General features: G+C 36.1%; 1 protein-coding gene, 1 non-coding gene and 1 pseudogene across 3 annotated transcripts; 2 read left to right on the top strand and 1 right to left on the bottom strand.

Moving 5' to 3' along the window:
- Window positions 1–8: 8 nt before the first annotated feature.
- On the top strand, window positions 9–3,682 carry LOC143584557 (callose synthase 12 pseudogene; annotated as a pseudogene).
- Window positions 133–213, top strand: LOC143584559 (small nucleolar RNA J33). The gene has a single exon (XR_013144380.1). It is a non-coding gene; the product is annotated as a small nucleolar RNA J33 (small nucleolar RNA).
- A 346-nt stretch (window positions 3,683–4,028) lies between the features above and the next one.
- Window positions 4,029–7,822, bottom strand: LOC143584558 (putative ubiquitin-conjugating enzyme E2 38). Of its 2 annotated transcripts, none has more exons than XM_077066585.1 (6): window positions 7,666–7,785; window positions 6,777–7,271; window positions 6,622–6,685; window positions 5,899–6,038; window positions 5,483–5,794; window positions 4,029–4,461 (listed from the first exon to the last, which is right to left on the bottom strand). In XM_077066585.1, exons 1-6 carry the CDS (start codon window positions 7,741–7,743, stop codon window positions 4,225–4,227), a joined length of 1,326 nt encoding a protein of 441 aa, XP_076922700.1. In that variant the 5' UTR covers window positions 7,744–7,785; the 3' UTR covers window positions 4,029–4,224. The 2 variants fall into 2 exon arrangements, with proteins under 2 accessions (XP_076922700.1, XP_076922698.1); XM_077066583.1 differs by having other exon boundaries at window positions 4,030–4,461; window positions 6,777–7,283; window positions 7,666–7,822.
- Between the last annotated feature and the right edge of the window lie 3,405 nt (window positions 7,823–11,227).

Below are 11,227 nucleotides of genomic sequence, written 5' to 3'. Positions count from 1 at the left end.
AAACGATTTATGCGGACGAGTTGAAAAACTTTTTGGAACGGGTGAAACGTGAAGGAATGAAGTCAGATTGTGATTTATGGACGGTCAAATTTCGGCTTTCGGCTTCATACAGAGGTCAAACATTGGCCCGTACGGTTAGGGGAAGTATGTATTATTATCGAGCTTTGAAAATGCTCGTGTTTCTTGATTCGGCTTCTGAGGTGGACATTCATGAAAGGTCGGTTGAACTCGTGCCTATGGTACATGGCAGTAGCGGTGATAGTGTTGGTGCCGTGGCGGCCCGAGGGATAAGTCGGGCCGACAGTACTGTTAGTGCTTTGTTTAAAGGTCACGAATACGGGACCACTTTGATGAAGTATACGTATGTGGTCGCATGTCAGATTTACGGGGCTCAAAAGGCGTAAAAGAACCCACACGCGGATGAGATTTTGTATTTAATGAAAAACAACGAGGCTCTTCGTGTCGCGTATGTTGATGAGGGTGGCAGTAGGCAATGGTGTGTCGGAATATTACTCGGTTCTTGTGAAGTATGATCAAGAATTGGAAAAAGAAGTGGAGATTTATCGGGTCAAATTGCCCGGCCCGTTAAATCTCGGGGAGGGAAAACCCGAGAATCAAAACCATGCCATGATTTTTACTCGTGGTGAGGCGGTCCAAACAATCGATATGAATCAAGATAATTATTTTGAGGAAGCACTTAAAATGAGGAACCTGTTGGAGGAATTCCGTAGCCATTATGGTATTCGTAAGCCGACTATTTTAGGTGTTCGAGAAAATATCTTCACGGGCTCGGTTTCTTCACTCGCTTGGTTCATGTCAGCCCAAGAAACAAGTTTTGTGACACTTGGTCAACGGGTTTTAGCGAACCCGTTAAAGATCCTGTTGCATTACGGTCATCCAGATGTGTTTGACAGGTTCTGGTTCTTGACACGTGGCGGGATTAGTAAAGCCTCAAGGTTAATCAACTTAAGTGAAGACATATTCGCGGATTTTAACTGCACTTTACGAGGCGGGTAGCGTGACCCACCATGAGTATATTCAAGTCGGGAAAGGACGAGATGTTGGGTTAAATCAAGTTTCAATGTTTGAAGCGAAAGTTGCAAGCGCAAACGGTGAGCAAATTTTGAGCCGAGACGTTTATCGTTTAGGTCACCGGCTTGATTTCTTCCGAATGCTTTCGTTTTACCACACGACAGTCGGGTTCTCTTTCAACACGTTGATGATTTCACTAACCGTTTACATGTTTCTATGGGGCCGATTGTATCTCGCGTTAAGCGGGGTGGAGAGCTCGGTTGCAGATAACGCTAACACAAACCGAGCATTGGGCACGATTCTAAACCAACAGTTCGTTGTCCAACTTGGGCTTTTTACTGCATTACCGATGATAGTCGAAAACTCACTCGAGCTTGGGTTTCTAAAAGCCATTTAGGATTTCATGACAATGCAGCTACAGTTATCGTCCGTTTTCTTTACGTTCTCATTGGGCCCACTACTTCGGTCGCACGATTCTTCACGATGGGGCAAAATACCGCGCCACGAGCCGAGGGTTCGTAGTAGAGCATAAAAAGTTTGCTGATAATTACCAACTTTACGCGTAGTCACATTTTGTTAAAGCCATCGAGCTCGGGTTAATACTCACGATTTACGCGGGTTACAGCCCGGTTGCAAAAGGAACTTTTACTTACATTGCATTAACCATTTCAAGTTGGTTTCTCGTGTTTTCGTGGATCATGGGCCCGTTTATTTTCAATCCATCCGGGTTCGATTGGTTGAAAACCGTGTACGATTTTGATGATTTCATGGAATGGATATGGTTCTCGGGTGGCGTTTTTTGCAAGACCGGAGGAAAGTTGGGAAGCATGGTGGTATGAAGAACAGGATCATTTAAGAACAACCGGGTTCTTCGGGAAATTATTTGAAATAATTTTGGATTTACGGTTTTTCTTTTTCCAATACGGGATCGTTTACCAGGTATTGCAGCCGGTAGTAATAGCATTGCGGTTTACTTGCTTTCTTGGATATACATAATTGTCGCGCTTGTGATTTATTCTATTATTGCATATGCCATCATCATCATCATCGTACTCAGTATATCCCACCAATAGCAAAGCTATGGTAGGGTCTGAGGAGGGTAAGATGTAGACAACCTTACCTCTACCCCATAGGGATAGAGAGGCTGCTTCCGGTGAGACCCCCGGCTCGATAGTAGTTTTGCATCAAGCCTTGGACATAAGACACATAACACTCAACCATCGGGACACCGACCGATTGGTGCATGTACCCTTGTCTTTCAGCTATCACACCACCACATGATGCCTGATTAACCTTCCGCCACTTTTAACGTTATTTTCACGAGATTAGTAAAATAACGTCAAAATTAGTGCAATTTCACTTTTGCCCACCTGAGGGTTCACACATATATACATTATATGCATGCACCGCAAGCAGGGCGCCTATTATTGCATATGTGCGCGACAATTTTGCTGCTAGAGATCACATATACTATCGGTTGGTTCAGTTTCTCGTTATCATTCTTGGATTAGTTATTATCGCAGCGTTGGTTCAGTTTACACAATTCGAGTTTGTTGATTTGTTCACGAGCTTGCTTGCGTTTATTCCGACGGGTTGGGGGTTTTTATTGATTGCACAAGTGTTTAGGCCTGTTTTGAAAGAATACTTGGATTTGGGGTACGGTTGTATCGGTGGCCCGACTTTATGACATCATGTTTGAAGTATTATAATGGCGCCGGTGGCGTTTTTGTCATGGATGCCGGGTTTTCAGTCGTTGCAAACACGGATTTTGTTTAATGACGCGTTTAGTCGGGGCTTGCAGATATTTAAGATCCTTTCTGGAAAGAAGTCTAAAGTTGACAAGCAGTATTGAGGTAAATATTGCTACACTTTTAGTATTTTAAATAAACTTGTAAAGCTTATATTGTGATGTAATGATCTAATTGTTTATTGTAGGTATATGATGTCGGATTATATAGACTATGTGAAGTGTTAGATTTACAAGTGCTGCACTGTTTTAGTTTATTTGGTGAGGAAGCAAATACTTGTTTAATACCACATTATATTTATAGTACATGTAACTAATTAAATTAAATTATGAAACTTATATTGTTAATGTAATATTTTAATTTGTTTATTGCAGGTGGGTATATGATGTTGGAATACATATTGTAAAGGACCAGATTTACAAGTGCTGCTGTGTTTTGGTTTCTTTGGTAAGGAAGCAAAAACTTGTTTGATACATATTATTTATATATGTAACTAGACGGGGTCGGTTTGGCTAATAACGGGTTAAATAAGGTTTGGGCTGCGACATGTAATACGGGTTAAAATGGGTTGACCTGCCCAAGATATACACATTTTATAAATGTTTTACTAAAATTTATATTGTTTAAGTAATATTGTAGTATTATAATAAAATGGTGGTGATATTAATTGGCTGAATGTTGTGTCATGTTTTGCAGGATCAGCATGAATGAAGTAGATAAAAAGGTAGCGAGTGGGTCGTCTTTTGTTGATACTGGTGTTTGATTTATTAAACTTGGTGAAAAGAGTAGTCTTGAAGAATATAGGTTTATAATTGTGTGCAGTTTTATTGATATAACAACCTGATGTCTTGAAACTTTGGTTATTATTCAACTGAGTAGTTGTTATAGCATGATATGATGGGTTTGCACCTCTTTATTTGTAGTTTGATTTCTAGATGTTGTCGTTTACGTTTTCATGGTACAGTTCAGCCTGTAACTCGAGCTTTATGAAAAGTTCGGCTGCATGGCATTATGGCAGATACTTAGTTTCAACTTTTTGGTCTAACCTAGGAGTGTTGATCGGGTTTGGTATTCAGGCTAATAAGTTTGGATTATGCGTGTTCAAATCAATACCCTGCCCCGGCCCCTAATAACAAAAGTCATATCGATACCTTGTCAGTCATACTTGCTTCAGTTTGAATGATTCACTCGTTTTTCAATTCAACCCAATTATCAAAACCAGGGATGCACCTTGTCCTAAATTATTATTATCATTAATAATATATTTGTTGATTAAAACGAATTATCAACAAAAAGTCTCTTGATATTATCATTCACTCATCGTCACAAAATTAAAACCAAACAAAACCTAAGTCCGAGAATCCGTTATTCATTGTCTAACAAATCTTTACATTTTGTGCACCTAGATTAGGAGTACCCATCCGACTTGCAGCAACTAGAGACACTAGTTTTCAACGCGATACTGGTCACAGTCGGTTGCACCGGATCTACTAAAGTTTGCAACCAGACCATTGATCATTCTACCCACAGCAGCCTTAAACGGCTTTGACCCACTTTTGTCAACAAGGTGCGAACCATCAATTGTCGAACCTACTTCAACACCGTCCATATAAGCCCTGCATGCTGATAGAATCACATGTGCACGGCTGCAGAAATGCCCCACAACAAGTTCCTCAAAATACTGCAATTAAACAATGTTAATTTAGTTTAATTTTTTATGTTTTAATGCGTTAAGGGGTATTCAAAAACCGACCAAACCAAAGCAAGTCATCCTGTTTGAGATATAAGTGGTTCGGTTTGCGCAGTTCTTTCCTGTTGGAAACTTGGCACCAGCCATTTAACCTTTTATAAATTCTAAATATTATATATTTATTATTATTTTTTTTTGGATTTGTAGCCATGTATCTGTATTATAATTAGGGATGTAAACATGCCAAACCAAGCCCGAGTTTGGCTCGTTTAACTTACGAGAGCCTGAACTTGGATAGTTTTGGCCTCGATTTCTAAAGCTTAAGCTAGGCTCGTGAGTAGTATTTCAAGCTCGAACTCAGCCCGTTTAGTATTAAGTAATTACTTTATGTAGTTTAATCATTTTTAAATATATTTTAATTATAATTTTATATCTAACACGATATACATTATTTAGTTACCTTTAACATAACTTTATGTATATTATATATAAATAGTAGGCTCGTTTGAACTGACGAGCCAGCTTGTGATCGAGCTTGTTTAATCTCAGTTCGATTCGAGCTTTTAGCGAACCAATCTCGAGTTTTACACCATATTCATGAACCATCTTTATCTTTTATAAGAATTTTAACGCAAAACTGAGGATTTTAAAATATGCATTTATGTATCTGTATTATAATTATGAACCATCTTTATCTTTTCTCAAATTTTAATGCAAAAACTAGGGAGTTTAAAATGTGCACTTATGTTTCTGTACTATAACTATGAAAAATGTTATACATTTTAAATTTTACACAAACTAATGATTTTGAAAAAGAAAGCCGCTTCAAACCATCAAACCGGTAAAACTAGCTGACCCATCCAACCCATCGAACATGTGCGGTTTGGAATTTCGTTTCCGAAAACCGTATTTAACAACTCAGCCCAGAACTTTAGTCAAAACGAGCTGAATCGGCCCGTAAAACACACGTTGTAAACATATATCGCTTAACTAAATAGATGTTAAGAGATACCTTTGGGGGTCTCCTAAGTGTATATATCATTGTTTTCAATGACAAAATAAAGATATCTTCATTATAACTCTTGGATTTCTTGTCACCAACAGTACCAGGATACATATTATCATAACCCGGTTCGTTAAAGAACGGCTTATCATTCAAAATCAGGGCTTGAATCGACACCAAAACTTGAAGCATAGTTGAGTTATTTGGCATCCATTTCTCACTCCCATGACCCGTCCAAGTGTTCAGAAGGCTAAGGCAAACTTTCCCGTCATCGTACAAGTTCGGATTTAAACGGAGCCCACCAGAATAATAGTAAACCATCTGAAACCCAAAAGATGAGAGAGTTATTTGATACAAAGTTAAAGAATTTTGACCCGAATAATGTTAATAAAAACAGAGAATTGTTTATGGGTGGTGTATATTACCGGGGGGATGTCTGGGTAGTTAGGAGGAAAGTGAACATCAAACACGAAAAGACCATCATGATACGGCGTACCTGCGGGTCCCACAATCACAGCTCTCAAAAGATCCATCCTTGATTCGTATACCCTCACAAATATAGTATCTGTTGAAGAAACACGAAAGTATTATTATTATTATTATTATTATTATTATTATTATTATTATTATTATTATTATTATCAACACATTAAAAAACTTTTATGATTTTAACTCAATTTCAAGTCAAAATTAGAAAAGATGTCTGAAATCAGAAATGACTTTCGTGTCACAATTACAAAATTTAGAATCAAAGGTATAATTTTAAATATACTTCAACAAAATTTCAAAAGACTTAAAAACTAGGTTAATATGCGATGAGGTTGAAACAGGCGACAGGTTCAAGTTCGGTTGACATGAAAACTCAGTTTTCTTGCATTTTTCACACATTTGAGAAACAACTATCCGCAAATTACAAAAAGAATATTATTGTAATAATGATAATAATCAGAATATATGAAACTGATCAAAACTAATGCATTCATCAAACCAAACATATATAACCGCTATACTTCTGTTTTCAGTCAAGTTTCACTCAAAAGTTATTGTTAGCACGCATTTGTAGCATTGATTTTGGTCACAAGATTCTAATTTATTTTGTGATTAAAAAGAACAAAAGGTAAATAAGTTTACAGTAGAATTCTACTCACCTGGTAAGTCCTTTTCAAGTATTTTCCACTCATCTTGAATTTTCCTTGTCCAGGACCTAGGAGGCTACAACAAGAAACATTTCAACCAACAAATATATAGTTAGTTATTAACAAAACATTATGGTCTATATTGAGTTAATGTTCCCAAAAGTTACCTGTTGCCCTTGAAAACCAGCATTATTGAAGTGATGATCGGAGAAATCATCAACAATATCAAATGACTTGAAGCCTTCAAACTTTTTCTTGACTTCATCTTGATTTTTACCTGCAGAAGTTGATGCTATGTTTGAACTGGTAGATGCAATGTCGGTGGGTGTGTATGGAATTTGATGATTATGGTGTTCGGCGGGAGGATCAATGAGTTTGGTACTAGCAGTGACAGGTGCGGGATCATTCAGCCAGGAAAAAGATGCTTCAACACCAGGAGGTAGATCAACGTTATCAAACTGGGCTTGCATGTTGGAATAATGTGCTTCGTCGTCTTCTTTAGAGTTTTCAAACATGTAATAATCACAGTCATCATCATCATCGTCTTCGTATTCAACCATGTCACCATCATCGCCGTCATCATAATCATCTTCGTCTTCGTCTTCATCATGGCATGACATATCTGAGTTCAGAGATCCAGATGAGTGGCCTTCATTAGTAGGCTTGACGACATCCTGCAAGCAGAAATACTTTGTTAATTTCAACAGAGAAAATTGAAGACCAGAAACATCACTCGGAGTTGAAACGTAATTTAGGGAAAACAGAAACTATTAAAATATCAGCCATTATTCTGCTTAAAAACAGAATATTAAATAAACACAGTTTCAGAGGAAGTAAAGGCCTAACAAAATCAAATAAAATTGCATTCAAATTATATATCAGTAGTAATCCGATCACAGTATCTTTAAAAAAAGAAAAGCATAAGAATAATAATAAAATTAGGGCTGAGATGAAGATTGATAGAATTGTGACAGTTTGTGGATTAATGAAAGCATACAACAACAAGGATGAGGATGAGGATGATGATGATGTAAATAATAAAAGTAAAAGAAATACCTGATCTAAATGTTTAGCGGTGGTGGTGGTGTTGTTGTTGTTTACGATTGAATCATCGGTGGGGATTTCAACTTCCATTGCCTTGCCGATGCCGATGGGGTGAATAAAAACCCTACCTAGAAGAATCCAAATCCAAAAGGATGGTGATTTGTATTGTATTGTACGAATGTTAAGTCAAAATCAATAAATACGATTGGAAACCAAGTTAGGTTAAGGTGCTTCCTCACTTGTATTATATATATATATATATATATAGAGAGAGAGAGAGAGAGAGAGAGAATGTTGAGCGGCTTATTAGCGCCCTTCTTAACTTTTACTTTTACGCCTTAACCAACAAACCCCATCATCTTTTTTCATTTACTTTGGATCTTTTTTTCAGTTTTCTAAATAAAACAATTATATATATATATATATATATATATTAACTAGTAGAGTGCCCGCGCGATGCAGCGGTGAACAATAGTTAAAGGTTGTTAACGAGCTAATATAATCCAAACCAGGGCTAGCTCGAACTGGACTCGAACTTCATTCCAAACTGAATTGGCTAGGCTTCAAATTAAACTTGAGATGGTATGCTTGACTGTCAGTGTATGATTTGTTGTCCATAACTGATCGAATAAGTTAAGGGTAGTTTAGTCTTTATGTTTAATGTAGCGAATGAGGTCCATTCATTATAGATTAAGCTCATTCACTAAGGGATTTAGCAAATGAAGGCTCATTCGTTAATGTAATGTCCATTCGTTGAGGATGTTTAACGAATGGGAGGTCATTCTCTACGGGAAACCTTATTCGTTAGGTGTGTCTGACGAATGAGAGACCTCATTCATTCGTGATGATTAACGAATGAGGGTAGCTTATAAATAGGCATTTCCTAATGAATATACGTAGATATCTATGCCAATTTATTCTCCGTGTAACGTTATCATGTCGAATTCTCTATAGGCTTAACTTATGTAATGTATGAACAACAATGTATATCAATAAAGTATTGTTAACGTAATCGTCTCGTGTACGTATCATGTTATGCGATTAGATCTTGCAAGAGGACCATACGTTTTCTCGTTGACTCAAATTGGCTCAACTTTCCAATTTATTATCATAAATATCACACATATAACTTAATCATGTCGATAGATTAATTCTTAGACTTTACTTAACCAAAAAGTTGAGTAAGTCAATTGCTTATTATAAGGACTGAACTTGTGTTTATAGAATATAGTGTATGTTTGGTTGGAAGTAATGAAATGAAGAGGGAATGGAATGAGAGAAGGAATGAAATGGATCATTACCTATGAAATTGAAATCAATAATTACTTTGTTGTTCGGTATCCAAAAAAAATTGTAGGAATGAAATAGAAATAATAAAAATATACCTAACCCAAAATATATTAAAAAAAAACTCAAATGACAACGGTGGTGGTAGCTCAGGCGACGAAATAATAAAAATATACCACCACCCACTATGCGCCACCACCACCACCACCCACCGTCCGCCACCACCACCATCGTCTGCCGCCACCACCGTCAACCACCTACCACCACCACCGTTCATCACCACCACCCACCCACCATCGGCCACAACCACCGTCCACGACCACCACCCACAACCACTGTCCGCCGCCACCCACCACCCACCACCACCTTCCACCACCACCACCCACCGTCCGCCGCCGCCACCACCACTCACCACCACCGTCCATCACCACAACCACCCACCGTCTGCCACCACCATAGTCCACCACCTACCACCACCGTCCATCACCGCCACCACCCAACGTCGGCCATCACCACTACCACCGTCCACCACCCACCACAACCGTCCATCACCACCACCGTCCACCGCCTACCACAATCGTCTTCCACTAATTGTCCACCACCACCCACCTCCATACTTCGTACACCATCACCAATTATTTTAGCAGTGTACAGACGTTAAATGACTTCTATCTACTGTGATATGTATGGTATGTAACTAATTTTCAGCTTATGCAGACGATATCCAGTTTATAAAACAAGCACTATCATATTTTCATATTGCAGACTTTCAGACCACATCTTCAGTTGTAGACACGAAATCAGATTATAGACAGTTTTTATCTTTAAAAACAAAAAACACCTAAATCTACATATATGTATGTTACTAGCTTATATGCCCGTACGCTATACGGGTTGACAAATGTCTTTTCTTAAACATATTAATAACAATATATAATAAAATGTGTAAAATTTATAAAAATAAATTTCACATATAACCATAAAATTCAATTAAAAATATAGTGTTAAGTAAAAATTGGTTATAACTTCCATTTACTAATTTCTAAACACCTTGTTATAGAGCATATGATGTTTGTATTTAAAGATTTGTCGCATATAATCCATTTTGACCTTTGAATCAGGTAACAAAAAAGTTTCAAAGATATTATCATTTACAAAATTACATCATAATTAGTATGGTTAACGACTTGAAAAATATTTAACTTTAAATATGAAGGTGATAAAGTAAACATAGTAAGTTAACTTATGTTATTTATGTGCTTAATTTTAAATTTCCTATAAAGTTTAGAAATAACTTATTTTTTATATAAGATTATCAAAGACAAAATCGAGTGTTTATGAAAAACTAAAAAAAATTGGGCAAAATTTTTAACAAAAATGTCATTAAATTTTGAATTACTAATTATAGACATGATACAAAATAATATCAAAATTGAAAAAAAAAAGATATTACACTACATTATGAAAAACAAAAGAAAAACAATCAACAATATAATAATTAATAAAACTTTGAATCCCAATAAAACATTCTTTAACCAAATAACTCATCCTAAATGAATGTGAGGGTGACACGTGTCAGAACCTGTTTTCAATTTTACACACGAATTGAAAAAAAATATTTTAACACATTAGTATTAATAAATATAATCTATGAAAATTTAAAATCAAAATAACATATAACCAAATAACTTAAATATGTAAACACAGTTAAGATAAATAATAAATGCATAAAGTTATGTTTTAAAATGTTACAAAATGTTCAAATGAGAGTCAACTTCTAGTGTGAACAAATGAAACAACGCTAAATTGGCATTGGAAGTGATCATAATGTTTTCCAATAAAAGTTTACAAACTTGACAATTCACATTAATAAAAAGAGACTTAAAAAAGAGCGTCTTTCAAAAACCCGTGATTCAATACAAATTTAGCAATTGACTTATTCCTAATATCAAGATTCAACGTCATCTTTATTTAATCAGGATAATATAAATAACAATAACATAATCTTGATGTGACAAATAAACACCCAAATTCATTAATTTAAAAAAAAAAATTAGTAACGGAATTAAACCTACCATATGCCTTTACAAAAGCTTTCCCTCATAGATTACCTGTGTTTTTATACCTGACTTCAAAACCTGCAGATAATATTTTTTATGCATTTAGTTACTGAATGATTTATAGTTAAAAGGTATTGTTAGATAAAAATAATAAAAAAACTTAAATTGCCAAATAAAAAAAAGACATATCTCATGACAATTTATTTGCTCTATTTCTCATATAAAGA

Source organism: Bidens hawaiensis, unplaced genomic scaffold (genome assembly GCF_021521415.1).
Source record: "Bidens hawaiensis isolate Kalapana, Puna unplaced genomic scaffold, B.hawaiensis_p1.1 tig00033173_1, whole genome shotgun sequence".
NCBI lineage: Eukaryota > Viridiplantae > Streptophyta > Magnoliopsida > Asterales > Asteraceae > Bidens > Bidens hawaiensis.
The sequence above is the reverse complement of the archived record's forward strand: the minus strand, read 5'-3'. Positions and strand labels throughout refer to the sequence as shown.

Excerpts from the sequence above, each read along its gene's own strand:
- LOC143584558 (XM_077066583.1), bottom strand. The coding sequence starts at position 7,743 with ATGGAAGTTGAAATCCCCACCGATGATTCAATCGTAAACAACAACAAC. Across the intron at positions 7,284-7,665 it reads CCGCTAAACATTTAGATCAG|GATGTCGTCAAGCCTACTAA; the intron begins GTATTTCTTTTA and ends TTCTGCTTGCAG. Across the intron at positions 6,039-6,621 it reads ACTTGAAAAGGACTTACCAG|ATACTATATTTGTGAGGGTA; the intron begins GTGAGTAGAATT and ends TTTCTTCAACAG.